Source organism: Passer domesticus, chromosome 4 (assembly GCF_036417665.1).
Source record: "Passer domesticus isolate bPasDom1 chromosome 4, bPasDom1.hap1, whole genome shotgun sequence".
Classification (NCBI taxonomy): domain Eukaryota; kingdom Metazoa; phylum Chordata; class Aves; order Passeriformes; family Passeridae; genus Passer; species Passer domesticus.
The window spans coordinates 33,395,268-33,420,039 of record NC_087477.1 but is presented as its reverse complement, the minus strand read 5'-3'; the positions used below and the strand labels follow the sequence as shown (position 1 = coordinate 33,420,039).

The window sequence follows — 24,772 nt, the reverse complement described above, 5'->3', positions numbered from 1 at the left end:
AGGAAAAAAAAAAAAAGGTGAGGTGGTTTACATGACAAACCATGTCATTAAATATCAGACAAAAACTGTATTGACTCAAATTGGGAAAAAATGAATCTCAGAAGTTTGGGTTTTGTTGTTTACATTGTTCAATACTCCTGCAAATAAATATGAGAATTCTGTGCTACAAGCATAGAGTGAAGCACTTGTAGCGCAACTGGATTTAAATTAATCACACTACTGATGTTGCATGATATGTAATTGCATTCCCATATCTATCTTGAGAACTGCAAAACAAAGTCTGAATACTTCAACAATGCAAACCGTGAAATACAAAAAGTTTAATAAGCAAATTTGCTTGCAATGCCAAGCTCCTCTTCTTTTCTAAAGTGCCTGCTGGATCGTTACTCAATGGCTTTATTGTTTTGGGATCAGAAAGCGAGGACTTCAGCTCTACAATGCACAGTTTGTCACCCTTTGGATAAAGGAGCTGTGAACCAAAGCAGCGGGACAGACTTGCATTTAACACAGTGTGCTCTGAAGAGTGGAGCACATGCTGGCAGGACTTGAAAGCCCTGAAATGCCAGCCAGTTCCTCCAGTTAAATTGGTGAGACCTCCACATACCTGTGGGGTGTGAAAAGGCCTTGGTGCTCATCATTCTGCATTAGGATTGAGTTCATCTTATCAAATGGGCCTTTGAGCATATTGTGGAGTAATTTACCAACCGAAAAAATCATAACGATTTTCCACTTCATTTACCTCAACAGTAGCTACGTAATGTCAATAGTTTTAAACATTTAATTAGACACACCACGTGTTTTATGCTCTACTAATTACATAAAATTGTGCTCAATAATTTTCTTCCCATTGAAACAAACCTTGAGCAGCTGTTAAAACACTAATTAGGTGAATGCTTCCACGCTGTGCTTTTGGCTTGGTGCCAAGCACATTCCTCCCGGTGGTGAGCGGGGTTTTTCCAGTGTCCATGATGCAGCCCTGAACACACGTCCATCTCTGCTGCACCACAGAACTGAGAGTGAGCTCCAAACATTTATTTTGGCCCTCACCTTAGAAAGCTAACATTACATATATAAAATGCAACAGTCCAGAAAGCTGTTCAATTATACTGGGCTCTTAGTTTTCTGTGCTTCCATTTTTATCTCCAAAGAGCAGCTAAATTTGACACAGAGCTTGTCATTTGCAATCTCCTATGAAATCAGCACTTTTTATTACATTGGAGCTGCCTTACAGACGTTATCTCACAATACAGTCAAAGAAAAACGCATTGCTGAGCCAGGTACAAATGAAGCCTTTAGTACTTAGATACTTTAGGGTTATTTTGCTCCTAAAATGTTTAAAAAAGTTATGTGAACCACAGTTATCTATGCATACAGTGGCAAGGGATGGGAAAATCTTTTTTTTTCAGTTTTACATGAGAAGATAATTCAGAGTAAATAAATAATTTATTTATTTTAAATATCCTTGAGAAAGGGCATTCAAGTCTTACCATTGACAAGTCTGGTGATCCTAATGGCATCCAGAATTGAGTCAGTACCTCTGAATGTCTCAAATGGCTTCAGAGCTTTAACGCTGGCTGTAACTCCAGTAAAATCAGGTTCTCTTAATTAGTGACTAAGCCTGTACAGCTGCAGGCCTAATCCTGGCATTCCTACAAGGACAGAGGCCTGGCAGAGGGGACCAGATTGCCAATAACAGGAACTATCTGACAGTTCCTACCTCAGCAGTCCCCCAAACCTGCCCATGCCTCTATGAACTGGGATTTTGCTCTTGACTACATCCTGATGATTCCAGATTCAGGATTTGTTCCTGAAGAATTCCTATAAGAAGAAATTGCCCATAATGGTGATCCTCAGAAACACACATATATACTTTTCTCTAAATATTTTTTTTTTAATTGGACCATAGTGAGTGTACATAAATCAAAAATTCAAAAGAAAATAGGGGTTTTTTTGCCTTTGACAAATTTTTAAGTGTTATCACCTGAGTATGCTTGCTGCTTCTACAGCCATGAAAGTATGCTTGTTCTATTACAAATCAATAGATTGTTTATGTTCTTAGTTAATCTCTGGTCTTCCCAAATTATGTTAACGATACTTCTTTTTCAATAATTTCCAGTGATTGGTGATCTAGCTGACAATGAGTCTGTTAAAATACATTGCACCTGTGGACTTCCTTCTTTTATGGAAAATTAGGAGGGTCATGTCCTGGCTTCCTTTTCTAGTGCCATTAGGAGCTGCATCAGGTGTACTGCTGAGTGGTTTTTATTTTTTGACTTGTACGTTCTGAATTCAGGAACATCACTAAAAAAAAGACACAATCCTAATCCACATACCACATCACTGAAAACTGTAAGAACAGATCTGCTTAAAAGACAAACCCAAAACATAAAAGATGCTAAATTTCCATAGTTCACATCACCCTCATGTACTTGTACAAATGGAAGACATATTTTATTTTAAAAAGAAAAACAAGAAGAAAGAAGAAGAATTTGGCATATTTTGTGTCTGTATATAAATTCAGAATTTTTTTTCTTCTGTCTTGTTATTTTTTGTTGAAAAAAACCCTGCTAGTGCAACTAGACCACACACACAAGCAAGAGGCATTTCCTGGTAAACAAGAGCATTTTTCTGTTTTCTGGTGGTTCCCACCCAGTTAATCTTTTTTCAGGTAGTAATATACCTGTACAAAGTACCTACTTTGTACAGGTATAGCAGGGAGGTATAGCAGAGGCAATGTTAATATGAGCTAAGTGATTTTCCTTCTTTCAAACAGTCCCTTCACTTAAGAGATAGAGTGTAAATCTTCATCAATTAATTATACTGAGATATAAGACAGGAACAAATGGAAGCTGGATGAAATGTATCTGTGGATATAATTTCAAGTGCTGTTCCCACACAAGACCCATAACCCTTTTCCTAGTAAATAAGGTGTCATTGAGTCTCACCATTAAGTTCTTGAGTCCTCCTACAGAGTTCCCTCCCTGAACTAATCCTTTTACAAATCAAAATAGAAAATCTAGTGTTTGCTTTCCCACCTTGCAGGATAAAACATCAACCAACTAATTCCAGCAGGCTGATCTAGGAAAATGTCATCTAAAAAAGCTGACTGGTGTCCAAGCATCAGTACTGCAGGAAAAACAAATATACAAACAAACCATAGTGCTTTATTGTGCTGTTACAGATGGAAATGTAAGTCCTTTTCAAAAATAAGTTGGGGGGGAGTTTCATACCTCCCAACAAGGGAGGAATTAATCTAAGATATATTTCTGATAAATATTTAAATGGGATGAGCATGGGAACTTGCCATGTATTTGGAAATTTAATTTAGTACATGATAGCCACTGTGTTTTCTTCTGGTTTTGTGTGGACTTGTTTAATGTACAAGGATATTCTGCAAGGACAAGGATATTCTTATTTTCACATGCATAAAAAACTGTGAAGATTCACTCACTTAAGTCTTCTTCCAGAAAATGATAGTGGAATTACACTAGTGTGGAAGAATTACACTGCACACATGTTGCTCTCTTCTGTCGCCAGTCATTAAGTTTGGAAAAGACTTCTAAGATCATCGAGTCCAGCCATTAACCCCACACTGCCAAGGCCACCAATGAACTATGTCCCTAAACAACAAATCTACACACTGTTGAACACTTTCAGGGATGTATATTCCACCATTTCCCTGGGCAGCCTGTTCCAGTGCTTGACCATCCTTTCACTGAAGACATTTTTCTTCACATCTATCCAATCTACACCTCTCCTGGCACAGCTTGAAGCCGTGTCCTCTCGTCCTATCACTTGTTACCAGGGAGAAGAGCCTGGCCCCCACCTGTCCACAGCCTCCTTTCAGGTAGTTAGAGACAGCAATAAGGTCTCCCTTGAGCCTCCTCTTCTCCAAGCCAAACACCCCCAGCTCCCCCATCTGCTCCACATCAGACTTGTGCCCCAGACCCCTCCCCAGCTCTGCTGCCCTTTTCTGGCCTCGCTCCAGCACCTCAATGTCCTTCTTGTCATGAGGGGCCCAAAACCGGACGCAGGATTTGAGGTGCAGCCTCGGCAGTGGCAAGTCCTTTCTCAAGCTGCTGGACTGTTCACTCACAGCAAAACCCCAGGACATCTTTCCAACACTCTCATCTCACACCATTTAAAGATGGGACTGGCGTCAGATGACTTCCCAAGGTCCCTTCCAACCTGATCACTCTACGATGCCTGCAGAACACTGGCAATCACATCAGGTGGCCACATCCTCAGCACCTTTCACACACAGCTCATTTCCTATTTATTCCTTTTTCCTGCAGGAGTCAGTTGCACTCACCTGCCTCAGCCTGAGTAACTGAATTATTTCCTTTTTACGCATAATGTGCAGCAGAGTACAGGGTGCTACAGGGTAATATTCTCTTTCCAGCTTCCATATTTATTTCACGGAAACTTCCTTTATCAACCACATTCGTGTTCTTAGAAATGTGTTCGTTTCAATAAAAATGACTTACTGTTTTATAGAAGTTGAAGGCCAATGACCCAAATCCTATAAATCATTAAAAATACTTTCTGCCATAGAATCCTAAGTTGCTTTTTTCTCAGTAGCAGAGAAAGTATTTTACTATAAAAAGTTACATTTTTGCCCACACTAAAAATTCTGCATTAAAAATACACTAAATGAGGGACAGATGTTTAAAACAGCAGACCTACAATGAAGTATTAAATATTGCTGGCACAGTGCACCCTTTGGTACAGTTTAGTCTCTTTTTGCAATAGGCATGTTTTCACAGCTGTAAAAGCACCAAAAATTACTGTCTTTGCTCCAATATTAATATAGAAATCTATTAAAAAATACACCAGACTGCTGAACAGATTAAACTATTGTTCATACATTCTATCATTAAAATAATTTGCTTTAAAAATCAATAGTAATGTCAAATGTTTTGAATTTGGTTATGAGGAATAGTGTCACTTTGAAGAATATATGGATTATACAAAACCAAACAATTCCATTTTTTTCAAAATAAAAATGGAAGCCTCCAAGAAATCAAAGAAATCAAACCTGCTACTTGATGTTTTGCTGAATGACAAGCTGTCCGACCCACAGCAGCACAGAGGAGGTGAATGATCTTGTGTGAAATCACTCCAAACCTGAGCTGAGGATGCAGTGTAGGATTAAAGCCTTTTTCCACAGGTACTGGTGGTGTCTTAGAGCTATGGGAGAAAGGGAGACAGGTCATGGAAGAGCAGATTCTGTGGTCTAGGGGATTTTTGTGTTAAAACATTATAAACTTTAAAAAGATGGGCAAAGAGATAACACATAGAACAGAATGATAATATTAAAACCATCAGACCTAGTAACTGTGAGGATGAACTTGCTGAATCCATAAACCACAGTAGGATATGTTCACCACTATACATAGGTCCTGCTACATTAAAGATTTAATTTCTATATCCCAGGCTGGTGGCTCAGAGCTCCGAAGTCAAACATCAGAAGTTCACACTCTTTGCCAAATTTTGTCTCACTTGAGCACTAAGCAATCTGTGATCATCACAGTCCTGATGAAGGGATGCCTACTCAAGTTTGCAACCTGCCTGGAATAAGAATAGTTCTGAGATGCCCATGGCTCAATTCGTTTTAGTCAGTGCTACTTCAAATATCAATTAGGAACATTACTCCTTGTGACATGAAACTCTTTTACTACTCAAAGCAAGGAGATGAAATATTAGAAAAATCTGCAAATAATGTTAAATGAAATGTGGAGGACTTAGCTTAGGGAACCAGGAAAAAGTAATTCTATTGAATGTGCACACATATAATAATCTTTGTCCAAACTCCTAACAAAAAGTGATAGGGTGCTGAGGAGAGACAAAGACTGATTAAAAGCTCAAAACCCCTGAAACACTGTTTTAAAAGCTAGGAAAAAACCCTAGAAGAAAGGGCAGAACAAGGCAGGATGAGGACACAGCATGTTGGCCAACCAGCAGGATGCTAGCACATGCAGTAATAGAAACAAAACCACACAAGGCTTTGGGAGCACAGCTCAATAAACAAATTCCTTGGACTGGAGACATTTTCTTGGAAGGATTTTTATGGCACAAACATTTCTGCTCTCTTCTGGGAGCCCTGGAAAACCAAACCCAAACCTCCCCCCACTTCACGCGCGCAAACACACACACGAAGTCTGAACATGCTGACAGCCCAGGTAGAACTAGATTGTCATGCTCCAGAAAGACCCTTGCTATCTGTCTTGAGCAGGTCTTTGCTGAGGAGGTTCTACCCATCCGTGAAGCTCAAAGCCCATCTCATAACTAATTCCTGCCCTGAAGGAATGCCCACATCTCTGGAAGCCTTGTTGCCGTGATGGGCATGTCCCACCCAGAACCCCACCAGACTTCGTGGGGTTCCAGCCAGTCACAGAGGTGTGAAATGGCAGCACTGCCACAGTGGCCAGCACAGCCCAGCACATAATCAAACAAAGAGAGCCCTCACCCCTCTGGTTAGACAAAAAACCCCAGGGGCTATAAAATTAAAGGAGGGAAGGGAGAGGGGGGAGTAAAAACAATCTCTGAGCAGGAAAACAAGATAAATTCATTGAATAAATTATTTACTGGAATTATTCACTTAGCTTCAATTACAGTCTATCCATTCTATCCACCATCTACATCAAATTATAATAAATTATTCTATTATAACTTGGCTTCATGCCTGCTGATTTGCAATAGCTTATTTTTTCAGAAAATAATGGTCTGATGCTGTTCAACCTTCCACAGGATTTAGATGTGCACACCTAGACATACCCAAAAGACAATTTATTTTTGAGAATCTCACTCCTTTTGTAAATTAAAGAGATGGGAGCAAGCATATTATATTTAAATTGCCTGCAGGTATTTTAACAACATAAAAAAGATATCAAAACAATGTCAAAACAAAATTATCCTGTTGCTTTCCTGAAGAGTTTGGCATATGTCCTGTACTGGATACTGAAATGCAGTTCTGAGAATCCTCAGAACTCTCCATCTTTCTGCCATCAGTTCTCCTTACAGAGCAGATGTTTTAGGTTTCTTCTGAATTTAAAATATCTTGTTCTGCTTTATCAGACGACCTCTGAAATTCATAAAGAGTTGTACTTGAAAATTAATTACAACAGAATGCAGGGAAAGGGAAAAAAGCCCAAGAAGGTTGCTTTTTTTATGCAATATATAAAAATAATGTTAGTTTCCACAGCCACAGAGAATAATTATTTTTTTTAGGAATCCAAACCTGCACTGAGATAAAATAAGCACAGGTCAAACTAAAAAGTCTAGTTACACTGAAAGCACAGCAGGAGAAATGTGCAGATAATTCAAAGGTTTGCAAACATGAGAACACTGCTCACCTTCCTTTTTTCATTCCCATAATCCTACTGTCTCTGTGCCTATAAGCTGATCAGATAGACACTGAAGTTTTAATTCTATATACACTGTAATTTTTACAACATCCTTTATTTCAGCACAGCATGTATCATATTGTGGATGAAAGCAGAAATAAATAAGGAAAAAGGAGAGAAAAAAACCTGACTTTTGGACATTTTTCCAGTAGTTTATGAAACAACACTACAAAGCAAGAGATTACCAAGGCCTTATGGGTCTCTCTTACCAAGGGCAGCTGCTGGAGCAGCAGGATGAAGCCAAATTGTACCCATGTGAGCAATCTGAAGGCAAAGTTAAACCAGGTGGGTGAAAGGGTGGATGTGCTCTGAATGGGATAGAGTAGTTCTGTCCCGGTCAAAAAAATGAAGGACAATGTAGAAGATAGCAGCGCAGAGGAATTCCAGCACAAGTACAAAACCTGAAAGCAGCTTGGGTGTAGCTACAAACTCATATCCACATTTCAAGAACCTGCAATCACCTTGGATGTAGCCACAAATTCATATCCACAAATACAAGAACTTGAAAGCCCCTTGGATGTAGCCACTCAGGTTCCCCCACTCGAATATGTATCTCAGAAAAAACACTAGACATCACACCAATAAGATGAAAGCAACCCTTACTTTCTCTGTCACTCTTACAGGAAAAGTGTGGCGTTTTATTTTCCTAGTATCAATTTGTTCTGTGCTACAAGTGCTTTTGTAATCCTAAAAACACACTAGCACTACTTCCATGTAGTTTCATTGCTGTGTCTACTGCCATTAAAGGGTAAGCATATACTTCAAGACAATAATTCACTTAGCTAGTTGCCAGAGCCAGCATTATGTGAATAAGCTTGATAGATCTCTGTTCCTAACCTATCAGAAAACAATTTATGGAATCTAATAAATTAAAAATGAATTGTCTCCAGCAACCATATATTTCACAATAAATGTACACTCTTTGATCTCAACTGACTGTGCTATGTTCTAATTAATTTTTATACAGAAGTTTGCTATTGCCCCTTAAATGGATTTTATACACAAGACTAATCAGCTAGCATTTTCAGCTGTGCCTTTGTCTTTTCACCTTCCAACCAAGTTAAAAATTCACAGAATTCTAGAATTTATGGCATAGCTTTCTACATATAAGCCTTTTCAGTTTAAGGAAGGAAAGACCTATATTTTTTCTCTGCTTTCTTGACCCCAACAGGCACATAATAGAAAGAAATATTTGGCAACATCTTAAGGACCTGCCTCTAGACAGCGTGACTGTGGAAATGAACCCCTTTCTAGCTCTCAGCTGCTTCCTTACCCAGCAAAAAGTACTGGAGTTAGTCACTGTGTATCCCCTCCACAATCATCTGGGATATGTATAAAGCCATTTGGTATTGCTGTTTGGAATGGCAGGGCAGCTGGCATGGAGTAGGGGTTTGGCCCTATTTCTGCTGGGGTGCTGTAACTGCCCAATCCTGAGTGGATTTTCCCGTGTCAATGACCAAGAACCTGGAAAAGACATCCACAACTGCACTACAAAAATCCCCAATTTGGACTGGGTGGCCTATGCCCAGATTATTTAATGCATATGATGTGTAGGTTCTGGCATCAGGGAAAGAAAATGCCAGTGAGGCTGGAGCAGAAGGAGTTAGCCTGGGGAGTAAAGGAAAGGAGAAATGAGGAGCTTGGCCACTGATGCCATTTACCTCCTGCTTTGCCACAGCAAGTAGATTCTGTTCACCTGCAGAAATGCAATAAAAATTCTAATTCATTAGAAATAAAAACACGTTCACTTCCTGGTCCAAATCCTCCTCTGTCTTTATGAATTCATGCGGAAAGGTCTAAGGTTCTTTACACGTTTTTTTCATAGCACCATCCTTGCTTACAAATAAAAAGCTGTGCCTTTAACGGTCCACCTGCCATGAATCTCTGAAGGGCAGTAGGATGCAAACACTTAAGCTATGATATATGCTCTAATATCTTTTATATCCATATATATACATATATAAACATATATGTATGCTTTGAAAATGAAAATAAAAGCTTAAGGAAATGAAAAAAGTATCCCATAAATCCCCAGTGAGAAAGAGAATGGCAAATTCAGCCTCAGCATTAGGTATCACTACACAACAAAAAATTCTTGTTGCATACCATGTGGTCTAGAGACACCGGTAAAGTTGAAATAATAGCCACTTAAGAAAAGGCCAGAAAACTCTCTCTCTAGAGTGGCTTAAGTATGTGAGGATCCTGCCTTGGGATACAGCCAGATGACCCTGGGAGATCTCTTTCAGCATTTTTCTATGACTCTGTAAAAATAGTTATGGGGATTTTAAAAACTGGTATTTTAAAAACGTTCATTACTCTGTGGAGAAACTCTGTCAAGAGGCATTCCTACACTTTGATACTGTCTTCCTATCGACTGATATTACAACAAGTAAGTAAGAACATGCAGCAATTAAATTACACTTTTAGACCATGGTGTGGTAATTTTATTTTTTTTCACGTACAGACCATACAAGACTATTTATGTTAAATGTTCAAAAATTAAAATAAATTCCTAATACAGACAGGAAGCCAGTGCAATGGGAACCAAATGGGAGTAATGGGACCCAGGTGGTTGGAATGAGTACAAAAACCCACATAGATGGCCATGTATGGCACAAATTGGAGCCTGGAGATGATTATAACTGGAACCTTCCAAAAGAAAGAATGGCTGTAAACTGTTAATTGTATCAATGCAAACATCTTGGTGACTTACCACTGAGGAATGAGTGATGAGGGAGAAGTGTATAATTTACAGCTTTAATTGTAGCTAATACAAACTGATAGTGTAGATACTGAAACTATACCATATTAAGGAATATATCAGTATAGAGCAGCATGTGCAGAGAATTTTAACTCTTGATTAGCATGAGACCCGAGCATAACAGAAGTGGCAAGATGGAATTTACTTTCAATTTGAGTCATGAAACAAACAGCCACACAAAGCTTCCAAAGTCACAGGACAGAACAGTCAGCTCAGGATAATTAAGGATAATAAGCAGAGTAGGAGGGAGCCTGGTATTCAGCATGAAAGCTGGTAGAGCATACACATTTGAGATTTAGTAATATAGTTTAGGCCACTGGAATACCTTCATTTACTTAGCCACCTCTCTGTTTATTCCAAAAAAGAAGACAAACATCTTATGCAAAAAAAAAAGATCGTGTACAAAACTCATCTAACTCACAAAGCTCTCCTGGATGAAAAATAAACACCTTTAAGAGTTTTTTTATTAAGAGAAAGAATATCTGCAATATGGCACAAAATGGTAATAACTAGCCTAGGTGAAAGAGGCAAGAAGCATTTCTGGCATTGGGTATGTAAGGTTAATACCTTGAAAGAATGTAGAGAGACTTTGTCATCCCTGCTGACAGCAGAAGGTTCAGTGACAGGGAATTAAGAGCCCATGACAGTGATTTTGTAGATTTGCATTTTATAAAAGTGTCCAGCAAAACTTGTGACTGAGGGAGAGTGCACTGGTTTTAGTATTCTTCCTTCGCTGCAGAAAAACTGCGAGAATGAACACCATTTTACTTGCTGCATTTTATAAACCAGTATGGCTTCATTGGCCCCTCAAGGATTCTGTGATAGCTGAAGTCTTCTTGTTAGCACTTTTTTTAGAAGGAGGGAGTAATTTTTTGGTAAAGGAGGGAAAGAGAGAGGGAACACATTGCTGTTGTATATCACAGTCCAGCTTTAGAAACACTTTGAATGTATATGTACATTCATGTACGTTATGCACTGAAAAAACATCAATTTCTTAAAAATACACCAGTGTAGCTATCCTACCAAAGAACAGTGAACCAGAAAGTTCAACTTATAAAGTCCCATGTAAAGTGAATTTTTTAACTTATCCAGATCTACCTTGTCAAAAGAAACTGATATTATTTGTTCCTACTTAGATGACACATCACCCCAAGAACAGAAAGATTTAAAGTACATATTATGAGCAATGTTTATTGGGCGGGGTGGTGGGGTGTTGTTACTGTTTTCCATTGCAATGCCATTCATCTGGGTATATTTCATTTTTTGTTAATATTTTTTTTATTTTGTTTTGCTTTTCAATGAGAATCAAAGCCTTTGTTTGAAAAAAAACAACCCAGAAAGTACCAGTGAGGAAGCAATCAGAAATTTGAAAAATTATATGGAATGTAAACAAGTCAAGAACAAAGCGCTCTAGGTATTAAAAGCAAGTGGAACCCAAAGTCACTGTCTCAAGATAGTAATAGAGTAAGACCAGAAAACAGCAAACACCATCAGATTGTCCTACAATCTAAAGGCAGACAGTGTAAAGGACTTTTTCTTTAAATTAGAAGGCTAAAAATATGAAATGTGAAACTTCTGAAAAACAGAAGACAAGGGGAGAAGAAGCAAATTCATAAAACACAAAATACATCAACATTGCAGCTAAGTAAAATCCATACAAGTTTGGTGCCAGCGACCCAGTCAATATAGTTTCTGATGGTAAACAGCCTGAAAGAGGTGGCTGGCCTTTCCTGGAGGAAGATAATAGATCTAAGTAAATCCCATGTGAAAAAGAAATGGAAAACATCTGCTAAAGACACAAATGGTTTGTTGGCTGACGTCAACAACGGGAAAGCTTCCAGTATATCAGGTCTGGGCTTGCCAGCAGGTGTTGCTGCAATTATTCAGAACAATTAGAGGTGATTTTTCCAAAAGCACGGAGATGACAGGGCCAATAAATAAGGCAACCATGATATTGTCAACACTGAAATGTATTTCTCATAAATCTTTTGAGGACCTGTGCAACTCAGTATTTTAAAGATAGTCACCAGGGCCTCAAATTTTACCAGTCATGCTAATATGGAATAATATCATTCTCCATGACCACTGCCACTAAAATCCCCCAAAGAACATGATTTCTATACTATCTCCTTTCCTATCTCCCCTTGACAAAGAGAAATCTAACTGTGAGCAAATACACCACATAATATTTTCACATAGCATGTACTTGAGTGTATTTATTTATTTTTAATAAGCATGAGCTTTCACTGATGTTGACATTCGTTGTTATTATTAAGATTAACCAACTTGATTAGTCTCATTACAATTTTTTTCTTTTCCTTTGTGGAAGATCTCCAGTATTTGTATTTTTTCTCTGTGGCTATGCTTCAGCTTAGAAGAAGGCATAAAACAGCTCTTATGTTTAGATGTTGAGTTTTTTTCAATTTACTACGATTATACATAAAGTATTCTCTAGCTGGGCATACATGTTAACAATAGTTCATAGATAAATACCAAACATGGTTTAACAAATTTATGAAATGCTAAAATCTCCCCTTTTTTGCCATTAATGAACTGTATTATGTACACCCATCATCATCATGATTATTTAAAGGAGGTTCTCAAAATTAAGTATACATCATGATTTGCTGTCAAGCCTGATTTCAATTGCATTCTAAATTCATTCCTCATTTTAGAAGAAAACAGAGCTCTTTTTTTTTTTTTTAACCATCCATATTTCTAGCTAGCTTGGATAAGAAAGTCTGTTAAAAAAACCAAAGACATGCTATGTCTTGCATAATTTTGAACCATTAAATTACTTCTCATGGAAATCAACCACGGGTTTCAGTGGCTTCTTCACATTGAACTCTGTCATGACCCTTGATTTGCTGTCTTGCTGTTAGTTTTACAGCTGACTTCAATGGACTCTCAGCTACAAGCATACCTCTCTGTCATTTACATCATGCCCTGTGTTTCATGGAAAAACTGCACTGAAAAGAGACAGCAATTTTTACTCCATTCAAGTAAGAGAGCTAGGGAGATGGCTCATACTGCTTATTTCAATGTTACATTATTGAGACATATCCTAGATGTGTAGCCCAGCCTCAGGACAAAGAGTCAGTCCCTCCTCCCCGGCATGTTTTATAAAGTACTTACTCAGTGCAGGTGGAGTAAGTTCATGTTTCTTTATTATAATTAATTTCCAATCATTCATATCCTTCGAGCTGAAAGTTAATTACATGCTCAAGTACCATACTCTGAGTTTAAATGGTACCAATTCCTTGCATGCTTAGAATAAGTCAGCACCCTCATCTTTCATCTTAAAAACATGGATGTTGCTGCTTGCCTCAGGAAAGACATATTAATGGAGACTTTCAAAATCTTCTCAGGATGAAAATTGCTATTTAGGTGTCAGATATTACCTTATTCTAAGTGGTTCTGAGGGTAGAAAAAGTAAGGATGCTGATAACTGCCAGAAAGATTAAAAAAACTCCATGAGAGAAATAAGAGCTGGTAGTGCAAGTATAGGATGAGAAGTGGTTTGACTGAAGGGATGCAATAAAAAAATCACTATTTGTCTTACAAAGTACATTTTCTTAATCTACAAGTTTAAACCAAACAAAACAACAAAAATTTTCTTCTTCCAACAGCCTGCTTTACAAACCACACCTGAAGCCATGCTGCATGCTTTTGGCTCACATTAGAAAGCAATTAACACTTTTGTTGACAAGCAACAAACCAGAGTAAAATCCAGCCCATTTTCTCATACCGCTATAGACCAGAGAAAAGTAAAGAGTCATCACCACTTATCTTTACACAATGGAAAGAAGAAGTATTTTGGAAGACAGATTTTGGATAAGTAAAGAAGGGTGGCAGCAATTGTACAGAGTCATTTTCTGACCATATATGCACTTTACAAACAAATCCCCTATCGCACATCACTCTAGCTGGACTTGTTAAAAACTGGGGAATTGTCTGCATTTGAAATAGAATTCTTTTCCAGTCACATCAAGCAGGTATGAGATTTCCTCCCCTCAAAATGTTGAAAAGGGCTGCAAAAAGCTCTTTGCCTTGTGAAAGACGCACAGCTGCTCTCGGCTTCAAAAATTGAGTCAGCACCTGCCATTAAATGCCTGTGCTACTATAAGGAAATAAGAAACATCTTTTTTTCTAACTGGTATAAAATAAAGCAAAATCCTTACACCATATATGCAAGAATAACCCTTTCAAATTCATTCTGTTATGCTGAGAAACCATGATGTAAAAGCTACTCTCAAACCCACGGTGACCTTGTGCACAATGTGTGGAGGAGACAAGCAGTGTGAAGAAGGAATACAGACCAACTTCAGCTGGAATTTAAGCTGGCCTCACTCTAACTGGCACAAGATTACTGAAGACCACAGGTCTAGTAAAGCAACCAGAACTACAACACTACACATGCATCAGACTTATAAAACCTGCACTTTCCAGCACAAGGAGGAAGGAGTAATTCTAAGTGAAAATCATCCCAAGTGAAGGGCACAGCTTAGAGTCTCACCTTGCACGCTCACCTCTGCAGGCACCAGGACCCTGGGGCAGCTGAAAGGGTTCTTGATATGAGCTGCCCACCAAGTGCACCCACCACAGACTGCTCCCAGGATTGCTGGCCACGAGCAAGTGCCAGCAGAATTGGTTTCCTCTGAGCGGGACTCCAGGCACAAGCTGGGCAACCCAGCCCTGGGATAACCCAGAGCAGTTCAGTGCGCTTGCCCCCACTAAAGGCTCTCACAGCACCAGGGAAAGAGTATTTTAGCACACAAAAAAAAATTAATTAGCAAGAGAAAGGGTTACAAGCTCCATAATTCACGGGTCCCGCATTAATGATTAGCTAAGTGAATGAGCTGCCCAGTTGGTAATTTGATTCGTTGGAAAGGAAAAGGCACTCTACGGACCTTGAAAGGTTTTAGCAGAACTGAGTGTCCCAGGTCACCCTGCTTCCCCCTGACTTCACCATCTCATTGTCAAGCTCAATTTGCCAGCAAGGTCCTGACAATAAACACAAAGATACATTTCAAGGTTAGTAGGCAAAAGTCCTAGTGGATGTCATCATGAGCCATTGTAGTGATGACATGAAGGAGATGCAGTGTTGGAAAGGGTTGGGGTTTTTGTTTTTCTTTGCATAGTTTTATTCAATTATCACTCTTCATTTATTTTACCTTCATCATTGATATTTTATATGTACCTATGCTGCTAAAAGTAAGCAAAAAAACATTCCTGGGAAGTTAAGTATACTATTTATTGCTTGGATGGAGAAATGAATGGTCTGCTAAACTCTCTAGATACTGATATGTAATTTTCTGAGTCAAAGCATTAGGACAATACACTTGTTAATTAAAAATCACACTTTATACTTATGCTTTCTGAGGTGAGATGAAATACAGTAAATAACTATGATTCACTGGCTTATTTCAATTTTTATAGAAACCATGGTCCCACTTCATTGCCCTGGCACATAGTGCAAAGTTTAAGTAAAGGGTATTCTGACCTCAAGTGAGAGATTTCAAGCATATAGCCTGTGGGCCAAGTAACAATGCAAGGATAAAGAAAAATCAGAGTATTATGTTCTCTGCTGCAAGAAATGCATTTTTGAGTGCCAGTTTGACACAGGAACAACAGGCTGAAGACTTTAAATTTGCACTTTAGAACACAGTAGTCTCCTGGTCCTTCCTCTTCATGGGCATTGTCTGAAGCACTGTTGTTTTGTTGAGGTCATCCATGTTAAAGTCTGCCTCTATTTTCCAACATGATCGGCAGCATCTTAACTAAAAAGCACATTAAAAGCTCCAGCTCTTTTCCCAAATCCTTCCTTCTGTATAGTCAAGGAGGTTCTGTGCATTTGTAACTCCTAAAGTATGAGAATGGCAATGTAGATCAGATTTCAAGATGTGTCTGGGACTACCGGTATTCAGTAGTCTTAACTATGAATCACAGAGAAGTGTTGGCAATGGCATTATCTCCTTTTTTCACATAAATATTAAAACTTTTAAAAAATAGAAGCAGCAGCAGCACACACACACACAAAAAGAATTTTTAAATGGCATGAAAACTTGAGTTTTCTTATGCTCTAAGTACTCTCATATCATGTCAAAGACTAGGATAAACTTGAAAGGACTGTTCACACTGTTTCTAAACCAGTATTAATGAGCAACCAAGCATAATTCTCTGCATTCTTGGTTTGCCTAAATGAGCACTGGTTAAGCAACTAAGTCTTGCTCACATAAGAGCGGACTTCCTCTGTGCAGGAAAAAAGATAAAGGTCAGTGATCAAGGGAGTTAGTGCCCACAAATACAGTGTTCTGTAAATGTACCTGATACTGAATGTGCACCTGCCTTCAGGCTAAGCAGTGTTCCCCTTGGATGTTAAATACTCTCATGGTATCCATACCTAACGTCGGTGATGTAACCACCTTAACCAAGTTCTTCTCAGTGATAAATGAAATTCTAATACTAATCAACACTTGGTAGTGATTTGCAAACACAAATCAAACTGAAAAATCCAATATTCATTACCCATCCAAGGACTTAATTCTGTTGCCAGTTCAGTTTTTAAAAATCCACGGCAGTGTGCCAGTAACATTGCAGGGCACCTGCAAGCAGGGTTCAAAAGTTCCGATTAGGAAGGTTTTTCAGGTTAGGAAAATAACATGGCTATTTATAAATTTTAAGGTGGTAAGGAACAGAAAACGCAAAATCACTTGTATGAGACATGGGAGTCAAAGAGGAACTCTCATAAACAGGGAAAGAGCACTGAATCCCAAAACATAAATTGTTTCCTTGGTTGTATAAACATATTTTTGCTTTTGTTAATTTGCTCTCAAGTCTATTACAAAATATGAAGAGCTCCCAAAGTCATCATCAGCAAGCTATGGTAATGAAAAAAATGGAAGGTGCCACTGTTCTGACACTGAAAAGTATTGAAACTGAGGCAACACTGGCATAAAAAGTAAATTTATGCCAATTTTCCCATTTCTGCATGGGAACACAGATATTTTAAAAAGGACTAAACAGTGCAAAGGATATCAGCTTCAAGATGGAAACAAATACATCCATGTTTATTACTACGAAAGACTTTGCCCCAGGTGATGTTTAAATGGAAAGGAATATTTAAAAAAAAGAACCAAGCCAAAACAAAACAAAAACAACCAACTAAACAAACCCAAGAAAAACAAACAAACAAACAAACAAACAAAACCCCCCAACCCCAAATATAGGTTTTGTTTTTCAATCTCTTGAAACCAAGATATTTCAAGCATATTTCCTCAAAAATCACAGAGGGAAAGAAAGAATACCCAACACCTCAATTGTATAATTTCCTCATGGAAAAGAGTATTTCTTAAGACAGATCACAAAACACAGAATGAGCCCAGATATTAGAAGTGTCACTTCCAGTATGGGAGATCCAGGTCTGAGTGCCCTGTTCAATAAGCATCTCAGCATACATAAAAAGAAAAATAGCCACAGGTGGAGAGGCTTGAAGTGCTCAGGTACAGTATGGGAAATGAAGCCCCACATCCCCGACCTGAGTCAGACAAACTCATGAGATTAGACCTGAACCCTTCACAACCCACATATGTGCTCTCTGCATCAGGTATTGGCTTGTTAATGTAATGGTGTTTGTGACTCTGGTCCAGGCTGTAACAGCATTCCCAGAACCAAGACAGCTTTCCAAACCACATTTTCTTCAAAACTGATGTGTTACAAGCTAAGATCCCATACTGGCACACAATCTTTAGGAATAATGTCAGAAATAATGCTCAGCCCTCTCCCTCCCCTGATAAATCACCAACCCTCAACCAAGGACTACCCATGTCATTTGTGCAGTGTAAGGAACCAAGGCATGCACCTATTTTTATAAAGTTACCTTTGCATGTACATATGCATGCATGTATGCATGCCCTTTTTTTAAGAGAAAAATACTTACTTTTTTCACACACTTTTTTTTTTTGATTATGCCATAATCTCATTTCCCCTATCAAAGCAGAGCTTTTGTGTCAACCTGGTTACCAAGTTCTCATGGGAACGTCTGAAACAGAATGTGAGACCAAAATAAATAACAAAGCAGCATGGCATGAAAGAAAGCATCCTGCTTTATAACATCCCTGGAAGTGCATTTCCTAAAGCTGAAATTGTACAATGATTTTCAAGATCCAGAAAGACTTAAAAAGGCCAGGTTGACTTTTTAAAAAAAAAAACAAAGATAAGCCACATCCAACCCCAAACACAACATGGTTGCAAAGAAACACAGCTATGGCCACTAATGTATTTTTATGTCTATGCTCCTGCCTCAATTACTAATGGGGGAAAGGGCATAATAAAAAGTGTTCACCCTACTGTTCTTTCCCGTGAAGACTTCCTATCCATCTGCCTTTTAAAACCTCTGGAAGACAGCATTACTCACCCTGGGAGTTCCTCCCATCCTAGCAGGTAAGCACTGACAGCCCTGCCAGGCATGTCCACAACAGTGAGGAAGCCCCAGCATTACCCCGCAACACCCAGTGCTGTTACAGCTCCTGCAGACACAATGCTAAAGAGGCAGCGTGTGACTTTTCTCACCCCAGTCCCAGCAGGTAATTGGACTTTCCATGGATAATCCCAGCAATCAGAGAGAAAATCTTTGCCTCCAGCGTGACCCATTAGCACAGAGTTCAGTGATCAGTAGGTTAAAGTGCCATTAAAGCATCTCTCTATGGGGCTTAGGAAGGGTCAAGAAAACTCCATCACAAAGAACAAAAAATACCTACAGAGCTCACACATGGTTATATCAAGATCCTCATGAAAAGGTTAATTTCAGCTCAGAGGATATTCCCTTTCCGGGAGCAGCAATATCTATAGTCCTGACACTTTCTCCACATCTTTACTTGAATGTCCCTTGGATTTGCAAAACACAAAGTATTTTACTAAATGATTTACTATTATTATTTTATTTACTAATTACACTGTTCACATAGTCCCTGGTTTTAAATGAGAGACCTTTCTTTAACTGTTGCCAGCAGGTAAGACACATTTACCCAGGGCAATGATGTGCACACAGAGTATCCCACCTACTGGAGAGCAGTTTATGCTCTGTAAGGACCATGCAGGTTCAGCAATGGGGCATCAATTCTATGCCTATAGTAGCAAAAGTAGCAGCAGTAGTAAAATACAATAATAGTAAAAACTGCCCAGGCTGTGGTCATCCAGGGATGTACAGTCACAACACTAAAACTCTAAGGATGTGGACTGATGCCTCACAATCTGCTGTGTCCAAATGCGCTATGCTGAGTCACTTTTCAATAACTTTACTTTCTCTTATTCCTCATTAGTTGCGTTTTGGCCAAGGTACTGGACAAAGAACATCCCTATAACCTTCAAATAGAAGCACAGATAAATTTGGGTAAGGAAGGGGAAAAATTAGGATGTTTCATCTTGCATCTATCAGTTATATATAAAGCTCAAAGAGATGTGACAGTGCTGTCCTCTATGAAATTCACTAGTTATAAGGCAGTTGATTCTTTATCTTTTTTTTTTTTTTCAAAGTCCATGTACCGGAATAGCTCTGTAATGATAGGATTTCCCAGCAGATTAGTTTTATTAGTGTTAATTGTCCATTTAATGTACATTTCTGTCTCCCCCGTTGCATTTCCCAATGCATTTTTTAAAATATTGCTAGTGTCTAACCAAAATGTGAACTAAGTGATACACATAGGAAATAATCATCATCATTATCTTTAAATACAAACATGGCTTTCTACAGGTTCTTGTACAGACTGCTTCATTTATCTAGAAAAAACACTGTTCTTGACATTTACTTGCTAAATGTTAAATGGGTGGATAGGTGCTTATGTTGTGCACCCCATGCATGCAAAACATTGGTGTTAACAAGTACAGCTAAGGATCTAACGTGAGCTCTGTCTTGCATTTCCTTTTATTTGTTAGTCTGAGCCTCAAGCTTAAAGTTATTTCAACAGACTTTTGTTTTCAACACGTATTCACTACGTGTCTAACACCCTCTGAAGTTGCAAGCCACCCTCCCACTCACCCCCAAAAATCTTCAACCAGTGCCAAAGTCTATATTTTCTTAACTTAAAGAAGTAATTCCAGGGCTGTCAACTGATAAATTTCATTTAGGGAAATGCTGTGTTCTTTAAGCAACACATTAATCTTCTCTGAACTAACCATAGTAAACATCAATGTTGAATTGTACAGATTTCACATGTTACTGCCAGGAGAGAGTTTTAGAAGAATTATCCCCTTTTTAGGTAACCTGGCTTTTAAAATTACACCCTAGAATACGCAAACAAAGAAGACTAATGAACTCAGCAGCCTGTATGTATTGAGGTTGTATGCTGAAAAAGACACTGTGAGTAATGGAAAAAGGTTCATTTTTCAAAAGCAGGGAGCTGCCTGTGTGAAGGTAGAAGAGGAAGAATCTCTCTTGCACTTTGGTTATAACAGTTTGCTGTAAACAATCTTTTCCCTTCTGTTATCAGGGAATATCCTGCAGAGGTGCATGTTCTATGTCACCTTGACCAATTCACAAAAGAAGTGGAATTTTTCTCTCCTAATAACCTACTCAACTCCCCACCTTTTTAAAAATTATTCATTTTTTTTAACTGAAGTATGTAAGAACATCCATTAACTACTGTCCTGCTCCTCAGAGAAAGACTGAGAAAAGATTGAGTCAAACTTTTTTCTTGTTTTCTGCTGCTAAAAGCAGTGCACATAGGGCAGCAGTCTTGCCATGCACGTACCACCAGCTATCTAATGTATTTGTAGGGTGCCCTATGAAGGAAGGAATGATGAATCTGACTCCATGTTCTCAGAAGGCTAATTTATTATTTTATGATACTATATTATATTAAAGAACACTAAACTATACTCTACGAAAGAATGCAGAAAGGATACTTACAGAATGCTAAAAAGATAATAATGAAAACTCGTGACTCTTTCCAGAGTCTCAACACAGCTTGGCACTGATTGGCCAATGAGTCAAAATAATTCACACCAGAAACCACTGAAACAATCACCTGTGGGTAAACAATCTCCAAACACATTCCACATGTGAGCGCAACACAAGAGAAGCAAATGAGATAATTATTGTTTTCCTTTTTCTCTGAGGCTTTTCAGCTTCCCAGGAGAAAAATCCTGGGCAAAGGGATTTTTCAGAAAATGTGAATATGACAGCTATCCACCAAGAAACAGATGCTTTAAGCCACAACTTAGCCATTACTATTAGAAAGTATTTTAAATGACCCATGCTATCCTCAGCAGTGGGTGTGTGTGTATTTCTTTTCTGACGCTGACTGACCTTTCCAAGCATGTTACTAAATGAAGAAGCTGCACAGCACTCCTCTGTAACTGTATACAAACTCCCCACATGCAGAACATCTTTACATAAAGGCAGCACAACGCTTCAGTCACACTTCAGTCCCAACACCGAGCTCTTGACTCAGCGCCCTCAAAGGCTGGTGAGCACTGGAGGTAAAAGTGACACTTAAATCAATTACTTACCCTCAAATGTCCTGTTTCAAACCTCTAGCTTCCACCTGGTCATAATGTGAAGCAGGACTGCTAGGATTCAGAGAGGAGACAGAGGCATGGGGGTTTTATCTAAATGCTGCTTAAAGAACAGAAACCTGAAATAAAATTGCCCGCAGTTCAGCCAAGGTTTTTCCTGCCCTCCCTCCCTGTCTCTCTCTCCAGGACTGCTACAGAGCTGTCTATAAATACCGGCCCCAACACTTGCTCAGTGCTTTCCTTGCCGATGGCACAGGTCGGTGTCAATGGACACCGCGGCACGGCTCAGATGAAGTTCTCAGCTGCTCAGACAAAGCCATGGACAGGCTCCCCACCCCTCCTGCCTGGAAATACCATCCTGCTGCCAGCTTTACAGATGCTGCAGGCCTTTCCTGCAGGCCCTGATCAGGCACAGAAGGGTAATTATGTGGCTCATACAAAAAGAAAAAAAAAAAACAACAACAAAAACAAAAACAAACAAACAAAAAAACACAACAACAAAAAAAAAACAAACAAACAAAAAAAAAAAAAAAAAAAAAAAAAAAAAAAAACAAAAAAAAACACCACCAAAAAAACCCCCCAGGTTTTTGCAAACAGGTGGAAAAATGGGGGAGGAGAGAAGGAGGAGGAAACACTTTTGTTTCAGCTCCCTTTACAGTGCACATCCAGCTATGATTATGGAATTTTATTTCCAAGAAATGTGGATGTCAAAAAATTCTGCAAAAATGTTTTCTATAAAACAAGTCCTTCCAACTGAATAAAGTGTGAGTCTGTCACAGAACTCACACAAGAGCATTAAGATTGCATAGGTACTCACAGAAGGATGTAGATTAAATATGAACACTATGTCTCAAAATTTCTGTCAGTTGTCAGGTATTAGATATCCCAGTTTGTACTTAATAATTATGCACAGTATGACAGCAAGCATGAAACATCACTGGTGGCAGGAACCCACAAGCCTGCCCTGCAATAAATAAAAGTTTCAAAGTTTAAAAATCAGAAAAGCATAAAACAGAATTACATATCTGTAAACACACTGAGAAACTGTGCTGTTAAGAGATGGGTACCCTGAAACAGAAAACTGAGGGCAATTGAAATGAGGATGGCAAGAGCTGCACAAACAACCACGTGTTTGCTGCATGCCCACAGTGTACACTGTGGGCAGGCACCACAAATGCAGATAAATGTCCTGCCTTTCATCCATACATTGGATGGCACAACTGGGAGGTTTGCCCAAGTGAAATGTAAACCACAGCATACCTGCATTTACACTAAGAGCTACAGGGATTTATCTTAAAATCAGTGTCTTTTTAAGGCAGCTTATGACCATGAAACTCTCCTCATCAGGAAAATATCTATACATAAATCGCAGTCTGTTCCAAGGCTTACAGGACCATCAAGCTGTTGTGATTAGACAATGCACAGCCTGGCATAATCCCATGGCCAGCATCCCTCCACACCTTGGAGGTTACCACTGAGATTGTGGCCAGTGCTTATTCATCCTTTTGCAGCTCTGCCAAGTTGAAGTTTTAATAGTAACCTTGGAACGAAACAGAAGTTTCATCTCCTGCATGTATATTGAAAAATATGTTGTCTTACTCCTTTACTTCCACTACTTTCATCAACAACAGCTCTTGGAAGTGCTTTTAGTACCTTGTGCACATCATTAAGCCTCTCCTTTCATACGATTTATTTATCTTTACTGTGCAGCTTGAAAAACGAAGATGATCTTTAGTAACACACCACGGCTGAAGCTGACTTGGTTTAAATGGACACTGTTTATAAAACCATGGTTTAGAAGCCTGTCACTGATGTCACAGAAACCTTTTGTATTTAAATGAAAATACATTTGGATGACATGGGCAATTGCTAAGCCTTGGTGAAGTGCCAGATGCAAAGTGTAACTCATTTGCTCATTACAAGTTTCTCAGTCATAAAGCTCCTACACATAGCTCTCATCCTCAATCATGTACATGACAGCTTTATAATATCATTCCATCAAACCTTTAAGCTGCCACAAATAAATCCCTGCAAAAAACAGAAACCAGAGTGGTTTCATAAAACTGAGCAAGAAATGGAAGTATTTATCATAGCTTTTTGTGTAGTATAATGTCAATAACTTATTCTTGGACATCTATATTTTAAAACAGGAAATTATCTTAGATTTTTAAAATTTTTCAGGAGAAGCCCATAATTTTAATGAAACATGCACATTCCTGTACTTCTGTAAATAAATATACAGCATCACTTTACCATATCCCATTACTACCATGCCACACAAAAAGAAGCAAAAGAAGACATGTAAACAAGAGTGAGAGGAGGATACCACAACTAAGGCTGTTAGTAAAGGCTGGGTTTTATAATGATGTGTTTATTTGGCATTGCACATGCAGAGGGGTTACTGCACAGGTGATAGCACAGAAGACCAGCGTCACGACATTAAATGATAAAAGTAGACAGTGTGTTAACAAAAAGCATGAACTTAGTGCACTGGAAAGGTCTGACAGCACTCTGAGGATGACTTCTGGAGGAGGGAAAAGCAGTAAGAGCAGTGCTAGCCAGAAATTCAAGAAAGAGAGGCCTAGTTTTTTAACAAAATATCTACAGAACCTCTTACAATTTACAGGCAGCATCCCAGTGTTAGAAACAGAAACTTACATTAAAATATCACAGTTGAAGTGTGAATAATATAGAAGAATTAGACACTAATTTAGGTCACCTTAATGTTTTCTAAGTTTCTGAAATCCTCCAGCAAAAATTTTTAGGAACAGGGGAACTATGGAGTAAATGCCAACTGTGCATTTTTAGGTTCTTTCATACCAGGAAACTAGTAGGGTCTTTCCTACTTTGATCACTGAAGGCAATGGCACCAACCATGACATCCAAAATTAAACATGTGCAAGGTTTAGCTCAATCACAGTCCCCAGTTTGTAAAAGAATAACTTAAGAAAAATGTGAATTTATTACTGCATTATTACTGCTGCTTTTCTGCCTGCATTTTGCATAGGCAGCAAGTGCAATTTGGTAATGAGACAGTTGTTACTACTTCACTTAAGATCAAACTCTTACAATGCAGTCTGGCTAGCCCTAA

The 24,772-nt window shown here is 38.7% G+C and overlaps 1 protein-coding gene across 34 annotated transcripts in view; it reads right to left on the bottom strand.

Annotated features, from left to right (window-relative positions):
- BMPR1B (bone morphogenetic protein receptor type 1B) overlaps positions 1-24,772 on the bottom strand; it is a 237,721-nt gene that overhangs the window by 92,325 nt on the left and 120,624 nt on the right. For 9 of the 34 annotated variants that reach the window (XM_064417016.1, XM_064417017.1, XM_064417018.1 and 6 more), the window contains 2 exons: positions 5,039-5,190; positions 1,488-1,818 (listed from right to left, as the gene is read on the bottom strand). The exons of 20 other annotated variants lie outside the window; for them this stretch is intronic. Coding sequence is in view for 1 of the 14 variants with exons in the window: in XM_064416991.1 (XP_064273061.1) it covers positions 5,039-5,190; positions 23,335-23,348 (166 nt within the window). In the remaining 13 variants the exon portion in view is untranslated. Of the gene's footprint in view, positions 1-1,487; positions 1,819-5,038; positions 5,191-21,472; positions 21,492-21,675; positions 21,736-23,334; positions 23,418-24,772 lie in introns of those variants that run through there. 5 more of the 34 variants (XM_064417014.1, XM_064417015.1, XM_064417025.1 and 2 more) reach the window with 4 other exon arrangements.